Here is a 24,873-nt window from a genome sequence, read left to right as displayed (position 1 = left end):
CTTCTGCTGTAACTTCCGAAGATGCTTTTTGGGAAAGGATTGATTTAAAAATTTGTTCTGAATGAAATCAAACTCCAGGCAGGCGAAACTGACCTTGATTTTCTTGCAAGGGGAGGCTAGGAAGGTGAGACAGGCTGGATATCTTTGGAAAGCGGACAGGGCTTCTGAAGATCAATGGAAAGGAAAGGCGGCACAATTCTCTTGTCAGTGACCACCTCCCAGGCTGCTTCAGAGGCCCAGACAGAAGGGAAGGCAGCAGACTTGAGAGTGAAGGACTGTCATCCTGCAGTATCCCTGCAGCAATCATCTTTCAGATTGGGGGTGGGGGTTACCTCCGTCCCTTTCGCACTCAATCTTTGCATCAAATGTTCCTTTGTGCAGCAGGCTGGATACTTCCAACCTTCCTGTAGCTTTTAGACTTAGCTAAAACAGCCAGGGAAAGATGCTTTGTGGCCCACTGGCTTTTTGATGTAACTTCTCAAGTGTGCAAACCAAACTCTGCGCCCTTCCCTTTGTTTACCGCTGTTACAGGCTGTTGAATTGTTCCAGGAAAAAACACGCTCATCAGAACCCAATTAGAAAACACAACAAATAAATCCTTTATTTGCTGATGAACAAAAGAACTGACAAACAGCACAGGGTGTTCCCGGGGGCTTTCAGATTTCCAATGAACTAGGATGGCATGAGCTAGGAGCTCAGGTCTGTACACAGCACTCACTGGTCCATGCGGTGAGTGAGGGAGAGTGGGCTGATATACCCTCTTGTTCTTAAGGAATAAACTAAATGGGGGTGCCACTTTTTTGGATTTTGGAAAACTTTGTGTGTGAGTATCAGATCAATCTGATAGGAATGACTTAATCTGTGATTCTCTGGAACCATTATAGCCGTGCTTTGGATTTCACTAGATGAGGACCACAAATATCTTAAAGGATCTGTTGAAAAAGCTACCCCTTAATGACCATTTGGGAGTGGATGGAAATGTCTATCCAGTGGTGTAGCCTCCTTGCTGGGCCCCTTAGAGAGCATTCAGTCCCATGTTATATTTTGCTCTCCCTCAGGCCTTGAGCGTGCTGTGGTTTGGGGACAGTATCTCCTATATTGGGTTGGAAGTTGGTGCCCTAGTCTGTTGGAGCAGGGGTAGCCATCACTGAGCCTACATTATTATGGGATTTCTCACACTTCCGTTGGTTGTCAACCTATACCAGCAGGAGGGCGAGGGAGGAAGGGGGAGACTTGCTGGAGCCTAGGATAGCTGAATGTGTCTCACATATGTACAGAACACGCAAGCACGGATTCCACTGAATGCATCACAGCAGAACATGGCAGCGAACAACTAGCGTGAGAAGGCACAGATGGCTCTTCCCACCAGAGACCACCAGAGGTGTCTGCCTCATGTTACTGGCCTTGGAGCATTTGACAAAAAACAAAAACAGGGAATTGCTGAACTGATCCATGCGGTGCTGCTTCTCAAGCAATGTTTTTTTCCCCCCTCTCTAACTGCATAACATGCTCTCAGAGCTTTATTACCCCCACTGCTGCTTTTAAGCCAGGAGCTAAAGGGGAGGCCTCGGGCTAGCCAGAACTGACGTACCCCTGTCCTGGGGAGGTCAAACTCAACCGCTGTAGCCTTACGGAGCCTGCCTGTTGAGCCCTGGCCTGGAGAAGAGGCAGGGGTGCTTACTGTGGTTCTGCTGCCTTTCGCTCTGGGTCTGTAAGCTCGATGGCGGGGTCAGCGCTAGGACCAGTTGAGAGGCAAGTGGGCCGTGCCTGGAGCTACTAGTTAAAAGGCAGCCAGCTGGAACACCAGGCAGGCACAAAAGTCTGCAGTGAGTGCGGCTGCTGTTCATAAGCTGTCTCCCTGTACGCGGGGGCCCGCCCTAACAGCGCCTGAGAAGCGTGGAGGCTGGGGGAAGGCACCATCTCAGCAGCCGCTGTTTCTGCGCATGAAGGCGTGGCCGCACACTGGGTACTGCATCTCGACGAACGCCAGCGAGCCCACGGTGACCTCGCAGGGGCCCTGCACCTTGAAGCCGCACTTCCGGTAGAAGGGGACGAGGAAGTCCTCGCACATGAGCACGGCCCGCCGCACGTAGGGCAGGCAGCGGAGGTACTGCAGGTAGCGCCACATCAGGATGGAGCCCTTGCCCTGCTGGCGGAAGGTGCGGTGCACGGCCAGCGCGTGGATGTGCACGGTGGTGCCACCGGGCCTGTGCAGGGTCAGCGCGTCCTGCCGGGGGAGGGGAGACAGGAAAGCGTGTCAGCTGGCGGTTCGCTCCCGGCCGCAGGGCCCTCTAATTCTGTATCCAGAGCATTCGTTTGACTAGGCTGCCAATGCAATGGGCCAGATCCTCGGCTGGTGTGAATGAGCAGCTTCCATGGGAATAGGCAGACGCACACCAGCTGCGGCTCTCACCTGATCTATTGGAGGTGTTGTCCAAGTACAAAGTGCTTTGCAGACAGTACCCAAAGGCTCATAATACCCCTGCACCCTGAATAGGTGAAGTCATCCCCATTTCAGAGGGGGAAACTGAGGCACAGAACAGTTAGGACCTGATTGTTCAGAGGTGTTGAGCTCCTAGTCCCCACCTCCCCAATCTCCAAATGACTATAATTGGAGCTGTGGCTTCTGAGCCCCTTCCTGAAAATCAGGTCCTACCTGACTTGCCCAGGGTGCCAGAGAGGCAGTGACGCAGCCAGGCACACACCCCCAGAGTCCAGCCTCCTAGTTTCCTGCTCTAACTGATTATACGGTGCTCCCTCCCCTGCAAAGGCTTACAGGGCCCTTTTCAGTTTTAATTACTTATCATTGCGAAGAGTGGGTTTTTTTTAATATTAAACACGTGTTAATACCAAAGCAATAACTCAGTTTTTACTTATTTTTATCCTGTAGCAATTAATACTGCAAGAGATCTCTCTCCAGGAGTGAACTCGCTCTAGGTTGCTTGTAGAAATGGATTAGTTTGTAAAGTGCTTTGCAGAAGAGAGAGGCTGAATCAGCAGGAAGTATATCTGTCCCTAGGAGAACAGCCCTGTTTGTATTGCAGTTAATCATTTGATGGAAGTAACAATATGTTGAGTTTTGGGCTTTCAAGAGAAGCCACACTGTGAATGTGAATGACAGGTGCCAATGGGGAATTTTTTACTTCTCCGTTTCTAGTCCGTAAGGTGGCACTTAGCCAAAGCCCTGTTGCCCCAAGAGTTGTGGATGTCTCTGAAATGGAAAAGCCCTTTTGGCAGATAGGGCTGAACCGTGGCTGCAAAGCTGGAGGGGACTAAAGAATGGAGCCTCCCCTGCCCCTTTGAAATACATATAAAATGGGTGTCTTACAAACTGAACTAATTAGGTGCCTTGAGCAGCCCCCGCTCTCCTTCCCTGCACTTGGGGGCTCAGCTCAGCACCCGGGTCATATGCTCCCTTGGAGTAATCTCCAATAACTACAGTGATGCCTATGCACGTTGGACTCCAGCCTCTTGTCTCAAAGCTCCGTCATCGTTCTCTCCATCCCGAGCATGGAAAGGAAACGGAGACAAGATGCAGTAACAGGAGCTGGTTCTTACCTGGCTGAGTTTTTCCTGGTCCCAAAGGGACCCTATAATGAAAGCCACCAGCCGGCCTTCTTCAAACCAGCCAAGTGACAGCTCAGGGCACAGGTTCAGAAAGTGGCGGATCTCATCCAGGTGAAGGGGGCAGTCGCCCGAAACAGAAATAAATGCTAGAGAAGAATAAAAACAAAGCAATGTCAAGAGGGAACAGCCTCTCGGAACTACACTGCACCCTAGGCTGCGAGAACCTCAGGCTAATTGATGATGGGCTGGGAATTGGAATTTAACAAACATGAGGGGTTTGAACCAGGTACTCGCAGACTCTGGGGAAGTTTGAATCCAGATCTGAACTTTGTGGCTCAAGTCAATCTCTCCTTCCAGGAGGAGAAGCCAGAAAGGACTGGGATTCCCCTTCTCACCCATACATGTTCTGTAAGTTACTGCCTTTTAGGAGTTGGGCACTTCACACATGAGGAAGCAAAGCCCTCGGCTCTCCCAAGCAGGAGATCTGTTCTAGGAACCTGTGCCTGCTCTGTTCTCTGATCAGGACATCTCTGATCCTGGCCACTGCTTTAAGGCTCACTTGTTCGCTGTGCTCTCCCTGTGGGTTTTCTGGGTCATTCTTACAGCATTTAGCACTCCATTTAAAACCAGTCACAGATATTTATATAGTTTCAAAGTTCCTGCTAACTGATTTGGAAAACACTGGTCTTGAAATTTTAAGATTCTCTCTCCAGCTTGGGAAATGATCAATAAAAGGGAAAGCTGGTTAGCAGTAAAAGTAGTCTGGGTGGAATCTACAAAGGGACTTAGACGTTGCAACACTGAACCTCCCAGCACCTAACTTTTAGGCGCCTCGAAAAATCACAGGCACACCCGGCAATCCACACAGTCGAGTTAAGCACCGAGATTCCCGAGATAATGAACAGGGAGAGACCGGCTCCCTAGACTGGGATCCACAAAGCCAGCATGCTCCGAGCGGAGCTGCCTAAGGTAGTCAACAGGTGATTCTGATTAAAGGAGTGTGCGCTAAGCCCCTCTCCTCTAGGACACAGGTGCTCTGCAGCCCCAAGGTAGGTGCCTATCTCTGCTGGCGATCCCTGAACAGCAACAGGGCACCTGCCTTGCCCCATACCAAACAGCTGGAGGTCTCCCACCTCTCGGAGCGCTCTAACCACTGCGCTACAGAATCATTCTCTCTCTCTCTCTCTCTCTCTCTCTCTGGCCCAAGACTGAGAGAATGATTCTGCAGTCCAGTTATACAGTGGGCAGCACCATCATCTCCTCCAGCTGGATTTTGAATGGGACCAGATCTGGGAGGCAACCTCTGAGCATGCCCGCCGGATTGGGCGCCGAATGCCTGTCTTCCCCTGGTTCATGAATTGCTCTGGGGCTTAGGTGGGACATGCCTGGAGGAAGGCAGCAGTGCACATGCTTAGAGGCAGAGACACAGGTGCCTAGGGAACTTCTGCTCTGAAAACATAGGCCCTGAGTGAATTTAGGGAGTTTTGTGCCTCACAGTGGAGCCAAAACTGGGATTTAGGTGCCTAAGTCTTAAGTTTAGGCACCTCAGTATCTGGATCTGAGCCTTTGTGTTTAGGGTTTGAGAACATGGGAAGTGTATATTGCCTTCCGGTAAGAACTGTGGTAGTTGTCTCCCTCTGCTCTGGGCTCCTCCCAGCTTTCATTTCCAGCCTGGTTTTCCATTGCCCTGTATCTTGTGCAGTCATTTACACCTGTGTACAAAAGATCAGAATGGAAGTATTTACATCCACTTTGCTCTCCCTTTGCGCAGGTGTAAATGACATGATGGAAAATCTGATCTTGTTGTCACTAGTGGAAATCCCTCCCTTTTTTTACAGCAGGTGGCAAGTTCTCATTGGTTCTCATACAGGCTTATGCTAGGATGTCTCTTGCCATTGGCCATTGCGACTGTTGCACGGAAATTACTCCCCTTTCTCTAGCAGGTTTGCTGGCATTTCCTTCAAAATTTATCACAAGAGGGAACAAAGGGCCAGACTCAGCCCAGACCCAAGTGGTGATGCGGTTCATGGTTTGCAGGTCTTGCAGACTCAGAGAAATCTCATGAGAAAAACTAGGCTAGATACAAATGCTTTTGGCTCCAATGAGCACTTGATCTGTAACTCTCAGGTTTGAAGATTGAAAAATTGATTCTGACTAATCTGTTTGAATCCCAGCTGGCTTCAGTGTTCAGTGTCTGAAGCACACAGCAAGGAGGGAACACCCCACCTGGAGGAAAAGGGTTATTTGTTCCCAGTGGAAACTGGCCCTTCTGACCCTGCTATGGTGAAAAGCCCTTCCTAGGGCAGGATAAGAGGGCCAAGTGCTTTCTAATGTACCCCAAGGTGTAGGCTGCATTCCTGGCTGCAGGGAGCCTCTCTGGAGAGAAGTGCTGGTATGTGAATAAATGTGACTTCAGCGTGGCTCTGTGGAGTCTAAGCATTTTGCTATTGACTCCAATGGGACCAGGAACAGGCCCTTAAATGGGTTCCACCCTATAACACCAGGCTTCCAGCACACTTAAACCTGCCTCCACCTCTGATTCTCCCTATCCTTGTAGGAAGAGTGGGGAGTGCTGACTGGCTTTATCGGGGGAAGGTGAGTTTTCAAATACCCTCACAAAACAGATTGACTGGGGCTTGTAACAGATCTGACCCTGAAGACGCTGGGTGAGAGGTAAATGGGTTGCTCATTCTCTCTTTCCATTTGTCTCTCCATTGCTACTTGGTTAGCTCTGTAAAGCACTTTGGGCCCCAGCTTCCAAGACAGATGCCATAACAACTCTCAGCTGTTCCTGCCTGGGGTGCTCAGCCCTGGTCCCCTGCAGAAAGAGGGACATTTCCACTTGCATGCCAGCGCCGGGTGCATTTCTGAATTAAGGGCTGGGGCAGTACTGTGGTTTCTTTGATTGAGCAGGACTGAGGCAGATGGCTAGTGGGGAAGGAAGGCTCTTACCTTCTCTCTCAATCTCAAACACGCTGATTGCATCCTCGGGCGTGAGGCTCCGGAACTCGCTGGCGGGAAGCGTGTGGCGGCGTTGGCGTCCGGGCGAGCTCCGTGGAGGCCTCAGGTGAATGGGCTTCAGGAAAGGCAAGGCGCTGATCACGGACATCCTCCTCCTTTATTGCTGGCGTCCTCCGTAAACTTCTCCTCCGTTTGGCCACCGGTGTCGTCAGCGAGTCGCTATTTCAGTAAATCGTCTCCAGCGGGATCAGCCAACCGGCCAAAAATACCTGCCAAGCACATACTGGATTAGGCAACCTCTCTCCCTTGCTATATATGCATGCCGTGCCCTGCGTGAGCCTGCACAACCACCCAGCCTCTCAGTGCAAACGCGCTCAGGTTCTCGGAGGTAATCGCCGCCCCAATGCAAATGCGGGGCCTCCGCTCAGGGCAACGGGGCTCTGGCATGGGACAGGTCACACAAACCAACCCCACCTGCCAGGCAGCTGAAGCGGAGGAACAAAAGCCAGCCACCTGGCGGCTGAGGCTCTGAGCACTAATGACAGAGCGGAGGGACGAGAAATGGCTTTTAGAGCCTGGGGCCCAGCCAGCAGGGTTAAGTGGTGAGACGGGGGGGGGGGGGTTAATGTGCTGACATGAGTGGGAGGGGGCGGGAGGAAGGGAAGGTGGCTCTAAGGTCACCAAAAAGCTGGATCTGGTGACTCAACAAAGCGCTTTTAGGGCCTGATCCTGTCTGGCGCTGAGTCTCTCCTGCTGGGTGTTGAGCACCCGCAACTCACTCTGGTTTGCATTGGAGTTCAACACCTCGCAGGAGACCCTGAGCAGCTTGCAGGATCGGGCCCTTAATGCTGTCAAGCCAATCTTCTGCTTTCTGGGAAGCTCTTATGGTAATCGTGTAATTAACGAGCTGGGCGGGGGGGAGGCTCAGAGCCCAGTTGCTTTTTCCCCTTTTGAGAAGAGGAGGAAGTTGGGGTCAAGGTGTGGGGGAGTGGCCTGCAGAGCGACTGAACTGTGGAGGCACTTTGGGAGAGAACTTGAGGGTTTGGAGAGGGTGTCGCTGAAAGAAGGAACCTCCTTCAGCCCATCAGAAAAGCCCCTTAGCAGGACAGAGCTCCTGCAAGCAGCTTTCTCAGCCTCAGCAGCTACTGGCAGAAAAATTGCCTAGCCGGAGTGTCCATGCCTGGATGAGAAGAGCCACCCCCAAGCAACTGCCTCTTCTGGAAGTGTAGGGCTGGCATTGCCTTCTTTCCTCTTGGGCGCACGCATTCTGATCTCTGCCCTCTCCTGGGCAGGGCTGCTGAGTGCCCTTTTGTGGGGCAGGTTTGCCCACCTGCTTCCAGACTGCCCCCAGCCACCTGTGTGCTCCAGTCTGGGTTAGTTAAGGTGGAGGAAATGCATTTCCTATGGTACAAATAAGCGGCAAATGGAGTGAGTATAAAGGCATGGGCCGAGAATACACTGGGAAGGGAACATTATGCACTGGTACAGGCTGTCTTCTGATTCCCCCGGCCTAGAGGTGACTATGCAATGTGTCCAGCATCTGGCCTGTCCAGTGTCTGTGTTCACAGGCTCCCTGGGTAGATTTGTCAGGAGGACGCGGAGTCCACAAATGACTCCATTAGTGAGGGCAGTTACGGTGCTGGCATTAGGTCTGTGGCTCTCAGTTGCCAGAGAGAAAAGGCTGATAGGAAGCATCAGCTGTTGCTCAGACTCTGGGAGAAATGCTGGAATTTATCTGCAGAAGCTGTTTAGCACTGGCTGTAATGATGCAGCAGCGGCTACAGCGGCTGCCACTGGGATGCACTGCAGGTTAGCAACAAAAGAAAAATCTCCAGCCAATGGTTCCTGTGGCTTCCTGGACTCTCTCTCTCCAAGCTCCTCAGAGGTTGCTCAGCTTTACAGATCTGTTTATCTATCTACACAGATTTCTTTCTCTAGAGATTACTGAGGTTCTCTGGTGTATACACAGTAGACAATCTGGGCCAAATTCAGGGATGAGCCTAAGCTGTTGTGATGTACATCTATTTCTAGCCCTTTCAGCTGATAAATTACACCATCGTAGACTCTGCTATGCTTTCTCTGGCTGTCTCTATGCTCAGAAAAAACAGTGGCTTACAACCAGAGAGCTAACACACACTAGCTAAGATGTTGCAACACCCTAATGTAGGGAGGACAAGTTGTAGTATTTTGAGGTAGCTGGTTGAGGTGAACCTTAGACACATCTTTACTCCTCATCTTTGTTTCCCTGGCTGAGAGTCTAATTTAGATACCAAGGGGTGGAAAGAGAGGAGTGCAGCAGGAAATGCATCTCACTGGAAGGTATATATGGAGGTAGGGGAGGCCATGTAGATATCCTAGATATCGGGCCTGGACTAGTAAATTCCTAGGATGGCTTTACAAGGCAGCTTCAGTGAGAGCAAATGCTATGTGTCTGAGCGAGCTATGCAAGGAATAGTAGAGCAGTGAGTGCCCACCTGGTGGGAGATTAGAAAAGCACAGCACCCCTGGCCGTAGCACCCCAGGTGATGGTGTGGCAGAAACTGCCAGCAGTGTGCTGCTCCACTCAGAGAGGGGAGATTTTGAAAATATGTTTAAGTGACTTTTGTTTCCTTCAGGAGATAAGGCCCTAAACTCAGCCCCTCCAAACTCTGAGGAAGTTGGGAGCTGGCTGCAGACACAGATCTGAACTTTGACACTGGCCCCCAACCCTTTTTATGGGCTTGTAATGTCTCTCCTAGAGGAGACAGGCTTGACTGTGGTGGATACAAAGGGAATTATTTGTTGAGGCTGCTGAACTCAGACCTTGTGATTATCTCTAACTCCCAAGTAACTAAACACAGCCAGTTCTGCCTGACTTATCAGGCAGGTCTACCCTATATGGCCCAACCAAATCCCTAGCTTGGAATAGCCCCAAACTTGGGGGTGGGGAGAGAGAGAGAGATCAAACCAAATCAATAAACGTATTTGTCAGATGGTACACTAGACACAAGTGTGCAGAAAGTTTGTGCAAATATCTGATAAATCATTTCTCCCGCAGGCAGAGATCATAGGTAACATTTCCCGAGAGCTGACCCTGTGTAATGCACTTTTATGCATTCTGAATCATTTGCCAGCTGAATATTATAACGGATTGCTACAACCCCAGTGATAAATATGAGACCAGGACACGAACTATTATTGTTCAACAGGTGCTGGCCTTCCCTTTCAGTTATAAGCTGGCAACAAGCTAATAGGATTTGCAGAAATAACAAAACAAAAGCGCTGCCAGCAGCCACAGTGCATCAGAACTAGGACTGCATGGTGGTATTAGCCCAGCGCTGCTATTTTCTCTAGTTATGGTGAATTGCTATATTTGCTATGCGGGGCCTGAGGGGTCTGTGGTGGTTTTATGCAATGCCTCCACAAATGTGCCAGCATCTGAGCTCTGGAAGCAAACTATGACGACGTGACATTCGTGCGTGTGCAGTGAGTGTGCTTTGCAGAGCGAAAGGGGAACTGGAGGAAAGAGATTAGGACATTAACTCTTAGATCCCGGAGGTCTTTTTAGACCTGACAGGAGACTGCTGGGTGGAAGCCTACAGTGATACCCCGACCACTCTGACTGCTGTGGACAAAGGGTGAAATCCAGGCTCTACAGAAATCAATGGCAAAACTCCCATTTTTATGGGAGGGGCCAGAATTCCACCCTCTGAATTTAATGTAAGAGAACTGCAAAAATGTTCATGTGCCACTGTCCTTTTTCTAATAGTCAGAACAATTTAACCCTTGACTCAGGCAATGTCTCTTCTCCAAGCACCTCAGATCTTTTAACTGTGCTCGTTTAAGCCAGGTGCCATCAGGTTTTATTTTAAAAATTCTTTAAAAAATCATTTTATTCCAATATTCACCTGATTCGCATTTTATTTATTATTGTCCTGATCAGCTATATTGGTGAGAGTTATTTTCTGTGAATAACTGCAGCTAGTTATTTAATGCCTCTGTTGTGCATGTCTTTAGGAGTTATTTCTATTCATTAAGATCTGAGTGTAATAAGGACTGTGAGCCTCTTTGTGCTAATTTAATTCACTCCAAAGATAATTTTACAAATGGATATTTCATGTTCCTTTGATGGATGGATCATAGACTAAGGGTGAAATATAGCAATGGCCAAACTACTAGGAGAGTAGTAATGTCTATGGTTTTAATAGTAGTTGTAAGATTTACTATTGAATCTTATGGAGTCAATCGTACTGCTGATTGGATTAACCATTTATGGTGATTAATGGTCCACTCAGATATACCCCAGAGGATGCAATAAGAGTTCCTTTAGACTGAAATATGCACACCAATGGCTTCATCCTGTGAGGTGCTGAGCTCCTGTAGCAGGTTCTCAGCGCAACCCCAGATCAAGCCCTAGAAAAATATTTAAGTAAATATATAAGGCTAGATTCTCATCCCCTTACTCACAGTGAGTAACACCTTATTCCGTGAGCAGTCCCGTTGACATCAATGGGATTTTTTGAAGAACAGGGAACTACTTAACGTGATTAAGGGTTTCAAAATATGGCCCAACAAATCATTAATATTGTATTGGGCCAATTTTGCAGCAGTCATAGGGACTATGGATGTGGGAATTCACTCCCTGTTAATCTCTCTCAATATCTGTGTCATGCTAAATTAATTTGTCAGTTATTGGTTTGATCATGCAAGGAACCACTCCATCAGAAATCTTTCCAGCTGTTCTTTGCCCAATACAGTAGAACCTCAGAGTTACAAACCCTTAAGGAATGAATGTTGTTCGTAACTCTGAAATGTTCGTAATGCCGAAAAAAAGTTCAGCTTGTTCTTTCAAAAGTTTACAACCGAACATTGACTTAATACAGCTTTGAAACTTTACTATGCAGGAGAAAAATGTGGATTTTTAACCATCTTAATTTAAATGAAACAAGAACAGAAGCAGTTTTCTTACTTTGTCAAATCTTTTTTTAACTTTTTCCCTTTATTTTTTTAGTAGTTTGTTTAACACAGTACTGTGTTTGTGGTTTTTAGGGGGTTATTTTGGTCTCTGCGGCTGCCTGATTGTGTACTTCCGGTTCCAAACAAGGTGTGTGGCTGACCAGTCAGTTGATAACTCTGGTATACATAACTCTGAGGTTCTACTGTACCATATAAAGACAGTATCACTAATGTTAGGATGTCTGAGCTGGAGACCTTTATACACAAGGGGTAGGATTTTTCAAAACCACCTAAGGGATTTGGACACTCAATTTTCAATAGAAATTAATGGGAATTTGGCATCTAAATCTGCCAGGCAGCTTTGGAAAGCCCACCCAAGATCACTACCGGGGACCATTTAGGGCAAAAGTCAGTGATACTGAGGAAAGGCTGCCCTTTTTTTGTTTTCCCTTTCATTCTCTGGTTTGAAATGACATTTTTTTGTTTTGAAATGTAAGTTAATTAGTGTAAATGGCTTTTGATAATTTCAAAATGTTTTGACCATTTTTAATTTTAAAAGTGAACATTTCCATTTTTTTTTAAGGACTTCCAGTTTGCTAACATTTTCACGAGTTTGATTTCTTAAAATTCAGGCTGGGAAAATTTGTCCATCTCAAATTTTCAAGGGATGGGGACACCATTTTCCACCCAGTTCTATCATTATCCCATTTCAACCTTGGGGAAACTGAGGCACACAGCGGTGAAGTGACTTGCCCAAGAACGAACATGTAAATGTTATATCTCTCCCTTACATTCATGTGCTGAAGGAATTTAAATGTTCATATAGTTCATGGAGATGCATGTGCTCATGTGTAAACAGACCAGTATGTTCATAATACACATTGACAGGCAACTCAAACCAAGGTTTACTTTATTGTGTACATCTATTTGGATTGGGATTTGAATGCTCGGACCTTTTAGAAACCTTGAGGGTTTGTTTGCATCACAAACCACAATTTTAGGTCTGAAAATTCTTCCTGCAGTAAAGCCCTGTCTATTCCCAGATCTAAAATGTGGGGTTTTCACTGCAGAGACTCATCACTCTCCGATTTTAAAAGAATGTGGGGGGGGGGAGGAGGAATATGGTGGGATCCACATTCTAATCAATGCCTATGCAAGCAAATTTTAATTTAGCAAAGCTCCATGCTCTAGAAGGCAATGCACCAAGTGCAATTATATGGAGAGTAGTATGGCCTCTTTAAAGGCTGCTTTCCACTCTAGAAAATCAGTACCACACATATTACAGTAGAAATGCAGACAATTACCTGTATGCGTGTGTGGAATAAGATTTCTTGTAAGCACTCCAAAAGTTGTTCCTCTGGATGGCGTGGTCTGGTCTTGCAGTCTTCCTGCCAGAGGAGGAAACAGACAGCAGTGAATTTTGACTTGCCTACTGCTTTTATTCTGCTGTGACTTACAAAGCTTTTGCTTATATATTTGTTATTTATAGAACACGTGATGAAATTGTAAGTAGTTTATTAACCCTGATGAGTCACAGAGAAAGGTGAGAGGCTTTAAGGTGACATGCCAGCAAAAGCATCCTCTGAGGCTTTTCTTTCCTGGTGTGATTGTCTGCAGAGGGATAAAGCATTTTAGCTGATTGCTAGATACTCAGTGCTGCTTGCATGTCTCAAGTATCCAGGTAGATAGAGCCAATGACTAGATCCATAGCTAGAAAATATGAAATAATACATCAATATGTAATACAATTAGGGTCTGATCTAGATTCATTTGAAGTCACTTTACAATTATTTAAACAGGCTTTGCACCCTTAAGTGAGCTCAATTCAGCCATGGTGAAAGCGGATGTAACTTTATTTCTTTTTGTGCAGCTGCACCCACTTACATCACCAACTGGGGCTGAATTTAACCTAGTGTGTTTAAGAAAAGTAGTGTTCTCTGCAGAGTTTTTAGCCATTAGTCCATCACTGTGTTTTGGCTGTAGGCAAATAGAAGTGGAAAAGCTTATCAATCCCCAGCAAAGCAAGAAATAGACTAGTGTGACTTACAAAATGAAATACAGGGAGTCCGAGTTTACTCACTTACGTGAAAAGATAACACTATTGAAGCCATGGCAGTCATGCTGGTGTAAAACCAGCATGAGAGAGATCAGGAAAGTAGAACCATGAACATGTTATCAGGCTTGGATTGTGAAAAGAGAAGCATCAGGAATTTACTAGCACTTGGGGGCAGGAGGGTTATTTTCAGACTAAAACTACTTATTAGTCTGCAAGATGCTTTACAAAACACAGAGAGAAACAGCCAGATGTGGCTCTCAACACTGGTGTCAACCTGGAGTAACTCGAATGATGTCAATAGAGTTACAATGATGTAAAATTTGTGGAATCAGACTTAAGGTTTCTGCCCTAAGGAGCTTACAATTTAAGGAGCAAGGCTGTAGTGAGATTTATTGCATGGGTAAAGCCGTCAGGATTTTGCCCTCCTAGAAGCAATACAAGATATAGAAAATATTTCAGACACAAGGTAGTATAAAGGAAGATACCAGCAAGGAGATCAGCAACAACTTATGGGCCAGATCCTGTTTGGAATTAGTTGATGTAAAAGTGAAGTGACTCCATTAAAGTCAATAGTGTAACACTAATGTAAAACAGGAGTAACAGAGAGCAGAACCTGGCTCCATATGTGCCTAAAGAAAAGCTGGAGGAGGTCAGGATGTGTTTAACTTCCAAGTCTCAACCAAAGTGACCCCCAGCATAAACCGTTTTTCTTCTTTTAGTATTTTTGATAGAATCCAAACAGAAATGCAACCGAACCAGTAGAAAACAAAACTTTCAGCAAATAGCACTAAAAATAATCAACCTACCCCCATTACAACCAAACAGAACAGGGCATGTTGGAATGTGGTTAAAGCTATCCTGCTTTCCATGGTATGGAGACAATTTGTATTTACCAGGGTATTTTGAACCAGTCCCTTTCTCCTTGTCGCTGTCTAGCAGCTGTGGAGGGGTCAAAAACTCTATTAGAATTGGAGCACTGGAAATGTACAGAGATTTACATATTTAGCAGCTCCCACAGCATCTTCAAAGGGCCCAGAGCTGTCATTTTTTGCATCTGTCTGCAACCATCCTTTGTCCATTGGTCTAGCCACTTAGCCAGCTGGCAGTTTTGTTTATAATTTGGGGTTGTGGGGGAGAAAGAGAGAATTACGTCACTTTCATTTTCATCACTTTGGAATTAACTGACCTATAAATTCAGCCTCCAGTCTCCAAGGGGTCTCATCTGCCATAATGATCTATGCAACTTTCTTCCCTTTTCTGTTGTAATGCATTATGATTATGACACCCATGAGGATTTAAGCAGCTTTTAAGAGTTGCAGTGTAACAGTAGCTTCCCGTAACAGGGCAGATCTGCCAGCGAGAGGGGTTCTGATGATGTAACATTTCTACCTTGCATTTCATTGGCCAGCGTGTTATTACTTTATAACCTGCGCAGATATAGAGAGTCTAGTTGGAATGAACCAACTATCCAGCTTTCCTGCTTGTGTAATTGAATTTAGCACCTATTAAAGCTGTGGGCTAAATTCTCTGCTGGTGTAAACTGATGCACTAGCATTGCTGTCAATGATGTGCCAGTTTATGCCAGTGGGGAATTTGCTCTGATTGTTTTTCTAACTCTCCTCCAGACTTTTAATGACCATTTCTCCAAAACACAGCATGGGGCTGTATCACTTGATTGCTTGTGGAAACTTAGAGACTAACAAATTTATTTGAGCATAAGCTTTTGTGAGCTACAGCTTACTTCATCGGGTGCATCCGATGAAGTGAGCTGTAGCTCACAAAAGCGTATGCTCAAATAAATGTTAGTCTCTAAGGTGCCACGCGTTCTCCTTTTCACAGCTGCTACTCTGAAACTTGATTGCTTGTTACGGCAGTAAATTCACAGCAGCACACCATGTTTGGCGTGCATTCAATGCATTTAAAGATTTCCTAGGATTGCTGCTTAGTAGTTGAAGAGGCTGCCCTGTGCCTTTAAGCTTTTTTTCTTGGCAGCACAATTGAAGCAGTCAAAGTATTTGATGCAGGAAAGTCAGAATTTCATTGGTCCGTATCTTTGGAGTCCAATTTGCTTAGTTGGATTCCACTTTCCAGAAGTTGCTTTCCTGCAGGCAAAAAGGGGGAGGTATGCACCCCATAAATCATTGTGCAGGGCACAGCTGAAGATCAGCCTAGGGAAGGGTCCAAATAGGGTTGTCAGTCCCTGTCTCCATTATTCTGGCTCAGCCTATGGGGTGGGGTTGGGGGCTCAGTTCTGGGTCTTACAACTAAACTTTCAAGATGTTTTTAAGTATTTCTTCTGGCTTGGAAATCCCTCCCTACCTCTTCCCTCTCTTTCAGTGGCCTGATTCACCATCTAATGCTCCAGGGTGAATTCCTAAGGAAGCCAACCCTAGTGGGGCAAGGGCAACTCAGTGACTGGGCTTTGCACCATTGTGCAGCAGACTCCTAGGTCTGAGTGGTAGTCCCTTGCTCTCTGCATAGGCAGAGACTGAGCTCTGTCCTGACCTAGGGTCAGTGAAAGGGTGGTATCGATGAACCAGAGAGAAGCCTATCCTGTCATCATTAACTGATCCAATGATGGTCATGATTCAGGGACAAGGGTCCAAAAATCAGGGGACAGTTTTGTCCATTTCTGCCTAAACTAAGCAAGGGAAGCAGCTTCACCACAAACCAATATCCAGTCCAGCTATCCTTCTTTGCAGGGCCCCAGTGAACTGGACTGAAAGCCTCTATTCTCTTCTCCCCAGACACTGACCGATTAGCTTCATTAGCTTTTCTCTCCCAGGCCAGAGTAGTTGAACTAGGTCATAGTGAACTCAAGGTCCAATCCAGGTAGTTAAGGAAGAGCGAGGTTGCTGCAGGCTGTAGAGGAACCCCTGGAGAGAAAGTAGAGAAGCGTTTCCAGCAGAGCTGGGCCATAAACCAAAACTCTGAATCTGAGCCCCCAAAACTTCAGGACAGTTTGGTTCTAAGTTGGAACTTTGGGACACGGACTTGGCTCTAATTATTACTGGGTCATCCTGCATCTTATACAAGCACAGCAGGTCACCTGCAGACAGTGCATGGGCCCAGTGTCAATGCACTTACTATTCTGAGTGAGCTGGATGCTGTAAGGAGGCAGATGAACTGGTACAGAGCACCACCTACTGGGGAAGCTAAATTCACCAGCAGGATTAAAACAAGTGACTATCCACAGTGATCCTATTTCCAGGGGTTTGTTTTATAAACTTTTCATCAGGCGTGCACACAAAAGTGTGTGTTTAAATCTATCCCTGGCCATGCATGAAGTAATACCCAACTGGGGAGACTTGGCTTTTACCGGTTTCAGAGTAGCAGCCGTGTTAGTCTGTATCTGCAAAAAGAAAAGGAGGACTTGTGGCACCTTAGAGACTAACAAATTTATTTGAGCATAAGCTTTCGTGAGCTACAGCTCACTTCATCGGATGCATAGAATGGAACGTATAGTAAGAAGAGAGAGAGAGATAGATATACAGAGAAGGTGGAAGTTGCCATACAAACTGTAGGAGGCTAATTTTACAGTGAATGTAGTCAGTGACTCAGGCTGGTAGGAGGTATCTGGCTGCAAGGGTATCAGTCTGAGTCTTTGAAACAAGCAAAGCATGAGCAGTGAAGTAAATGCAGCCTAACCCTACATCCCTCAACCAAGGCTCTCCGGGCCTTCAACCCTGACCCCCCAGGGTCGCTCTAACAGTAAGAGGAGAAATCTGTTCCATTGTCCACTCCGTCTTGGAGCGTTCTGCTGAACCTGCCAACCTTGGTACTAATGGTTTTCATACATAACATAGTGTGTAGTTCTGCTCACCTCATAGTAGTTCTGTCCTCAGCTACAGATCTCGAACCAGAGTCATAAGCGCCTGCTAAGCCAGTGCTTGTGAGTTGTGATGACTATGAGCCCATCAGTGCAGGAGGCATGGAGATGTTTATAATTTGCTTATATAGGCCAAAATCCTCCCCTCTCTTCCACTTTCACATCTGCTTTGCAGCAGGAGTTGGACAGAAAACACCACCAGGCAGTGCAGCATGAGCATGCCACAGAGTACAGGTCCATGCAGGTTCCTGGTGCAGTGGTCCTTGGGGATGGAGCCTGGGCTCTATGTAGCAGTAGAGTCTCCAGTTCATCCTCCTCCTACGGAGACTTCTCCAGCCATTAGGATGGAGTAGGGCTGCCGAGCAACTCTGTCCCCATTCTGCAACCTGGCACGGGACCCTTGTCATGTCCAGAATGTCACCATGGTGAGTCCAGCTACTCAGGCTGGTGCTGGGAAGACAATTTGGGCCATGGCCATGCACAGTGCTTTACAGGCATGGACCACAACAAAGTCCTTGCACCAAAGAGCTTCACGTTTGTATGTAGGCCTGTCTCTACTTCTATGAAGCCAATGAAAGTTGAACCACTTACTTCAATAGGAGCAAAATCAGACCCTAAACTACACCTGTGACCATCAAATACAGTGAACTGGTCCTGGCTGGGATGCTCTCTGAGGTGGCAATTTGAAGTTAAATGCCTGTCATCCTTACTGACAGGTTTCAGAGTAACAGCCATGTTAGTCTGTATTCGCAAAAAGAAAAGGAGTACTTGTGGCACCTTAGAGACTAACCAATTTATTAGAGCATAAGCTTTCGTGAGCTACAGCTCACTTCATCGGATGCATATCGTGGAAACTGCAGCAGACTTTATATATACACAGAGAATATGAACCAATACCTCCTCCCACCCCACTGTCCTGCTGGTAATAGCTTATCACTTTAGATAAGCTATTAGCTATTACCAGCAGGACAGTGGGGTGGGAGGAGGTATTGGTTCATATTCTCTGTGTATATATAAAGTCTGCTGCAGTTTCCACGATATGCATCCGATGAAGTGAGCTGTAGCTCACGAAAGCTTATGCTCTAATAAATTGGTTAGTCTCTAAGGTGCCACAAGTACTCCTTTTCTTTTTGTGTCATCCTTACTGTAAGTGTGGATCCCTGTCCTCTGACATTTTCTTAAAATGCAGGCAATGGAACATCCAGGCAGGCAGATAATGTGACCTGTTATCTCTGATCGCTATTTATCCTACCACATTTTCCTGTATTGCTATAGGTGGCCATTGTAAATAGTTACAATGAACTGTCAATTTACACTGAATAGTCACAAGATGGCACAAGAGTGTTTCTTATGGTACAGATGATATCCATATAAGTTGCTCAGCAAGAGAAATAAGGAACAAAATCATTGCAAACATAAATTGGCTTTTCATTGCCTACTAATTATGCTCTTCATATAAGGCTACCCTGCCTTCAGAGTCCATTGTAAACTTCTTCTGTGAAATGCATACCTTGCTGTAACACAGAGAGAGAGAGAGAGAGAGAGAGAGAGAGAGAGAGACTGGTTCCCATGAACAGCCTTATAGAGGGAGGCCTGGGCTTTGTACACAGCCATTAATTTGACCTGCGGAACCAACACACGCAGTAATACTGTACTAAGTCTGGGTCAGATTCTCTACTGGTGCAAACTGAAGCAGATCCACTGAAGTCAGTTTACACCAGCAATATGCCAATTTACACCAACGGGAATCTGATCCACTCTTCCTAAGGGTAAATAAACCTCACATTTACTTAACTCTGTGTAACTATCTGCATTTCTAATGCACTCATCAGCGTAGTATCCAGGCTCCAGAAATATGAAGCCTGTCTTGATTTTACATGTCACCTTCGTGCAGAGGCCAACGATGGTGATAGCTTATATTCAAGGATCCAACAGCACTTTACAAACATTAGTCAACCACACCTTGATACCACCCCCATTGCATTAGGTAAGTATTTTAATAGAGGTGGGCGTGTTGAGCCACAACGAGGTTCTGGCCACATTTTCTAAAATGGCTACTGATTTCAAGGTGTCTCCATGTTTTAATGCCTACCTTTACATGCTTCGTTTTCAGAAATGCTGAGTGATCACAACTCCAGCTGAGGTATGTGGGCGCTGCAGGTCCTCAGCTGTTCTGAAAATTGGGCCTGAAGCAAATGTCTTAATGTGGGCACCTACAAAAGTGACACGCCTAAAATCAGTGGCCATTTTTTTACCACCTTGGTCTGACTTACCCAAGATTCTCTAGTAAATCATTGGCCGAGATAGGAATTGAGCCCAGGAGTCCTAATGCCTGATCTATTAGTGGGACACCCTTCTTGCACTGGTCTAGGACCAAGGAGGCCATTCAGCTGCACGGCATCTTTGAAGCAGCTCAAACATTGGACTATAGAATCACAAAGCAAAGGGGAGCTGCTCTTTACTGCCATGAGAAGTTCAATTCCAAATAAGAGCACCTCAGAGGCACACTTAAAAGTACAGTGCAGAAATCTGCATAGCCCTCAACTGCTATGTACATAAGTAAATTGTCCTGATTTGGTCCCTTTAAAATGCACATCTTGTTACTCGGGTTAGTTGCATAATTTGATTACTTGACTCAAATGGCTATTTGCAAGCTGAAGTCTGAAATCTGCTCTCCAGAATGTAATCGCTCAGCATAAGGGCAGAATCCAAACAGACACAAGATTTACGGCCATTCATTATTTTTTGTGTAATACAACCCTCAGTCTGTGCAGTAAATGGAAGCTGGGAAGTGTCACTGGGGTGGATAAAACGTCACAACATGAAAACCTTCGCTGCAATGGCAAGACTAATGTAAGCACAAGCTGGAGTGCAAACCCCTAACTAGGGGAGCAAGCGAGCATTTTTCACTCGTTAAAGGGCCTCATCCTGCTTCCTTTGACATCAAAGGCAAAGCCCCTGCTAATTTCAAAGGGAGCAGGATTGTCTCATAATTGTTCCATCTATGTGCCCATCAAGGGATGGCAAGAGGTCATGCTCAGGTGATGACCGCACTGTATATACAAGCCAGCAATACACTCCACTCCAATCCCTTTCCCACCCCTATCGCAATGGATTGATCTAGATGGGGCACTGTCAGCTCAAAGTGAGAGGCTTGGGAAATGTTAAAATGCTACATTCCTTCACGTTAGGGGACAGAAATTAGGCTCGAGTTTGGGGCCAGCAGAACTGTACATGGCACGGGACCTGAGGGGAAGTGGCTTTCCACCTTTGCAGCGCCCTGATTTTGAGACAGGTGGGGATCGTTTTGTCCCCAGGCATAAACTAGAGCAGACCAAAAGTAGGGGTTATTATTGTGACTGTTATTATCTATTTGTTATTATCTGTTATTGGAGCACTTAAAAGACAAAGCCAGTCCCTGCCTCAGAAGGCTTACCTTACAGCCTGCAGCCCATGTCCCCAGGGGCCATGCTGGCCCAGAGGGTGGAACTGCCTGTTTTGCAGGCCTACCCAAATATTCTAAAGCCACATTGGCAAGTGGAAACCTGTGCACCTTCCACAGTTAGGCCATTAAAATCCTTTATAGGACCTACTTAGTAGCGATTCCAATGAGCTCAGACATTGAATCCAAATATTGAACTCATTTACACACAATAATAAGACTTCTAAGAGCCATGAAACAACATAATGCTTCCCTATTGACTGGGGAGCTTCTGACCACCTATTAATGGCACATGAAAGCTCCAGAGGGCCCTGGACTCACACAGAGCTATTCTATTCTTTTCTTTTCTATTCTATTCTATTCTATTCTATGCTATGCAGGGTCTTACTGTAGTATGTACAGCATTAAGCAATGTTACTAACATCTCCCACATATTTTTTCTCAACCTCTCTTCAGGGAGAGAAGTGTGTACAATGGAGAGTTTTGGTTTGGAATTTATTGACTTACTATATGTTGCTATATGTTTATGTTAGAGAAGTCAAGGTCAAAGAAACTGGCCTGGCACTTGAAGCAGAAGATGGTGAGGTTTGGGATGGCCCTTAGTCCCTGAGGGGAGTTAATTCCACAGACTTCGGCCGGCCGATGAAAATGCTCTGTCTCCTGCACAGACGAGTTGAAACTAGGTGTAGGGAGTGCCATTGTGCCAGAGAAACAACCACAGTCTTCATCCCAGAGCTGTCGGCAAACTTTTAGGTACCCTGAACCCAGCCCACTGAGCACCTGGAAGTTAAGAGCCTGATCTAATCTCCTTTACAGTCAATGGAAAGACTCCCATTAGGCAGTGGAATTGTGGATAAGAGGGAGGAGACCTAGTTCTCATCCCAGCTCTGCTACCACTATCTAATCTCTCTATACCTCCCACCTTTTATCTACCTTGTCTAATTAGATAGTAAGCTCTGGCGGGAGGGGCTGTCTCTCACTATGGTGCTGGGTTTGTACAGCACCTAGTACATTGAGGCCTGGATCGCAGCTGTAGCCTCTAAATTCCAATGTAATACAAATAATAGATAATAATTACATTGGTTTTCTTTGCCTTGTTTCTGCAGGATCTGAGCAACCTCCCAGGCCATACGCCACTAGGAGGCTGCGTGGTGGAGAGGTTAGCTAGAGCTGGGGCTAATGTACAGAACATGGCTTTCTGGGAGAACCCCAAGAGCTGGGCTGGGGGTGGGAAGGGTGGCTCTAAGAGCAAATTTAACATACATTCGCAGAAAAAAATAAAACCTGTAGCTGCTTCTCACACCCACTCCTCAAAACAGAGCTCCCAACACCCGCCCTGCTCACAAACACCAGCCCTTGTCAATCCCCTTTCTCCCCCAAACCCAGATAAACTTCACAGTGCTGCTGAGGGTCAACAGATGTGGGATACTGCAGCTCAATGTACAGAGTAAATTCCAAAGGTGAGGGCTCCTCCTGGGGAGCTCCCGCAGTTAACTTGTGTCTGATCCGGCTTGCCCACCTCCATTAGCGCATCAGTGGCAGTAATGCTCATGGAGAGAGGCAGGCTCTCAAGCAGGAAAGTCCCAAGCTGTTTAGTGCTTGATAGCTCAAACATAACCTGTAAAGCTGCTCCCAGAGAGACCCAGAGTCAGTCACGCATGTCCTAGAGTACTGCTGTCAGGAGCTCACAGCGATTTGGAGCAGAGTAGCTATCGTCCAGCAGGCCAAGCCCAAGAGTTGGGCGCACCAGAGGCACAACACACCAGCCAGCCACAGATCACAAGGAAGCCTGCTTAGTGGAGCAGATGGGGCACTGACTCTACAACGGTATGCAGAGAGGGGGGGGCGAGAAGAGGAAAAGGATTGTAGAGCCAGGTTTCAGAGTAACAGCCGTGTTAGGCTGTATTTGCAAAAAGAAAAGGAGGACTTGTGGCACCTTAGAGACTAACCAATTTATTTGAGCATAAGCTTTCGTGAGCTACAGCTCACTTCATCGGATGCATACTGTGGAAAGTACAGAAGACGTTTTTATACACACAAACCATGAAAAAATGGGTGGTTATCACTACAAAAGGTTTTCTCTCCCCCCACCCCACTCTCCTGCTGGTAATAGCTTATGTAAAGTGATCACTCTCCTTACAATGTGTGTGATAATCAAGGTGGGCCATTTCCAGCACAAATCCAGGTTTTCTTCCCCCCCACCACCACACACACAAACCCTCTCCATAAACCCACTCTCCTGTTGCTAATAGCTTATCTAAAGTGATGACTCTCCTTACAATGTGTATGATAATCAAGGTGGGCCATTTCCAGCACAAATCCAGGGTTTAACAAGAACATCTTGGGGGGGGAGCGGGGTAGGAAAAACAAGGGGAAATAGGTTACCTTGCATAATGACTTAGCCACTCCCAGTCTCCATTCAAGCCTAAGTTAATTGTATCCAATTTGCAAATGAATTCCAATTCAGCAGTCTCTCGCTAGAGTCTGGATTTGAAGTTTTTCTGTTGTAATATCGCAACTTTCATGTCTGTAATCGCGTGACCAGAGAGATTGAAGTGTTCTCCGACTGGTTTATGAATAATTCTTGACGTCTGATTTGTGTCCATTTATTCTTTTACGTAGAGACTGTCCAGTTTGACCAATGTACATGGCAGAGGGACATTGCTGTCACATGATGGCATATATCACATTGGTAGATGTGCAGGTGAACGAGCCTCTGATAGTGTGGCTGATGTTATTAGGCCCTGTGATGGTGTCCCCTGAATAGATATGTGGGCACAGTTGGCAACGGGCTTTGTTGCAAGGATAGGTTCCTGGGTTAGTGGTTCTGTTGTGGTATGTGGTTGCTGGTGAGTATTCGCTTCAGGTTGGGGGGCTGTCTGTATGCAAGGACTGGCCTGTCTCCCAAGATTTGTGAGAGTGTTGGGTCATCCTTCAGGATAGGTTGTAGATTCTTGATAATGCGTTGGAGGGGTTTTAGTTGGGGGCTGAAGATTGTAGAGCCCTGACTGATCCCACCTCCCCTGCTGTCGGTAGGCTGGGAATCAGCAGAGGTAGGGAAGCTGCACATCAGGAGGTCAGGCCGATAGTGGAGAAGGATGGATAGGGTGCCCAGAGGAGCTCTTTGCATAGTGGTGGGCCAGCAGCAAGAAGCGGCTAGTCTCATAGGTAGGAGACCACAGTATGCTGGTACACGGCAGGACTCACCAGGAAAGGGGGCTAGAAAGGTGAGCGGGGCGGAGGACATAGATACACCTACCTGCCCATGTCTCATATTCCCATCCTATTTCCTTTCTGGTTTTGTGTTGCCAGTCTTTTTTATTTCCTTTTCCATTCAGTGTCATATATATACAGATGGAACATCAACATCTGAGTCTGTACAGCCTTACAATCGGGCTGCAAGGTGATGCCACAGATACCAAGGGACCAAAGCGGCAGGATAAAAAGACCCAGAGCTGATCCCTTGACAACTTAGCTGAGGCCCTTTTCCTGCTTGAAACAAAATCTTAAGAACACTGAATTAGGGAAAGCAAAAAAATGCCTCTGAAGCCAATAGGTATAAGTGCTGCTTCCCTGAGGAGCTGTGGGGCAAGGAGAGGAGGAAATGGGCACTTTGCAGTAGACCCTAAAGCTAGAGTCACTCAGTTTCACTGGAATGCATTTAAACTTTGTGTGCTGGGTGCCTTGGCCTCTGGAAACTAGATGATGATCAGCATGGTTTTGAGGCCTTGCTCATGGGGTTGGTGACTAAGAGGCCTGGGTTCTAGTCCTGCCTCTGCCACTGACTTGCTGTGTCACCTTAGACAAGTTGCTTCAGGCCTTTGCTTCCCTTCCTGCCCTTTGCCTGTCTTTCAGAGGGTGAACTCTTTCAGGCCAGGCACGGTCTCTCACCCCGGGTACACACAGCACCTAGCACAAGGGGGCTTCAGTCTTGGTTGGGGCCTCTAGAGATAATTGTTAATAATTAATCCCCGGGAAGGCAGAGGAGAGGCTTAATTAGCTGTTTGGACTATCCGAAGCAGCAGCACCGTCATCTATCTTCCTTCCTCTCCTCTTCTTCCCGCTCTTTCCCTTCACTCCTCC

At 46.6% G+C, this 24,873-nt stretch overlaps 1 protein-coding gene across 1 annotated transcript; it reads right to left on the bottom strand.

Annotated features, from left to right (window-relative positions):
* Positions 1-1,921: 1,921 nt before the first annotated feature.
* On the bottom strand, positions 1,922-24,873 carry AANAT (aralkylamine N-acetyltransferase). The gene is made up of 5 exons (XM_073310593.1): positions 23,176-24,873; positions 12,768-12,851; positions 6,520-6,797; positions 3,559-3,713; positions 1,922-2,227 (listed from the first exon to the last, which is right to left on the bottom strand). Exons 3-5 carry the CDS (start codon positions 6,674-6,676, stop codon positions 1,922-1,924), a joined length of 618 nt encoding a protein of 205 aa, XP_073166694.1. The 5' UTR covers positions 6,677-6,797; positions 12,768-12,851; positions 23,176-24,873.

Source organism: Lepidochelys kempii, chromosome 14 (assembly GCF_965140265.1).
Source record: "Lepidochelys kempii isolate rLepKem1 chromosome 14, rLepKem1.hap2, whole genome shotgun sequence".
NCBI lineage: Eukaryota > Metazoa > Chordata > Testudines > Cheloniidae > Lepidochelys > Lepidochelys kempii.
This window is presented reverse-complemented; position numbering and strand designations above follow the sequence as displayed.

What these genes read in the sequence shown, in the direction of transcription:
- AANAT (XM_073310593.1), bottom strand. Translation starts at nt 6,676, where the DNA reads ATGTCCGTGATCAGCGCCTTGCCTTTCCTGAAGCCCATTCACCTGAGG. An exon ending in GTTTGAGATTGAGAGAGAAG is followed by an intron (nt 3,714 to 6,519) that starts GTAAGAGCCTTC and finishes ATTCTTCTCTAG; the next exon opens with CATTTATTTCTGTTTCGGGC. An exon ending in ACCAGGAAAAACTCAGCCAG is followed by an intron (nt 2,228 to 3,558) that starts GTAAGAACCAGC and finishes CTCCCCCGGCAG; the next exon opens with GACGCGCTGACCCTGCACAG.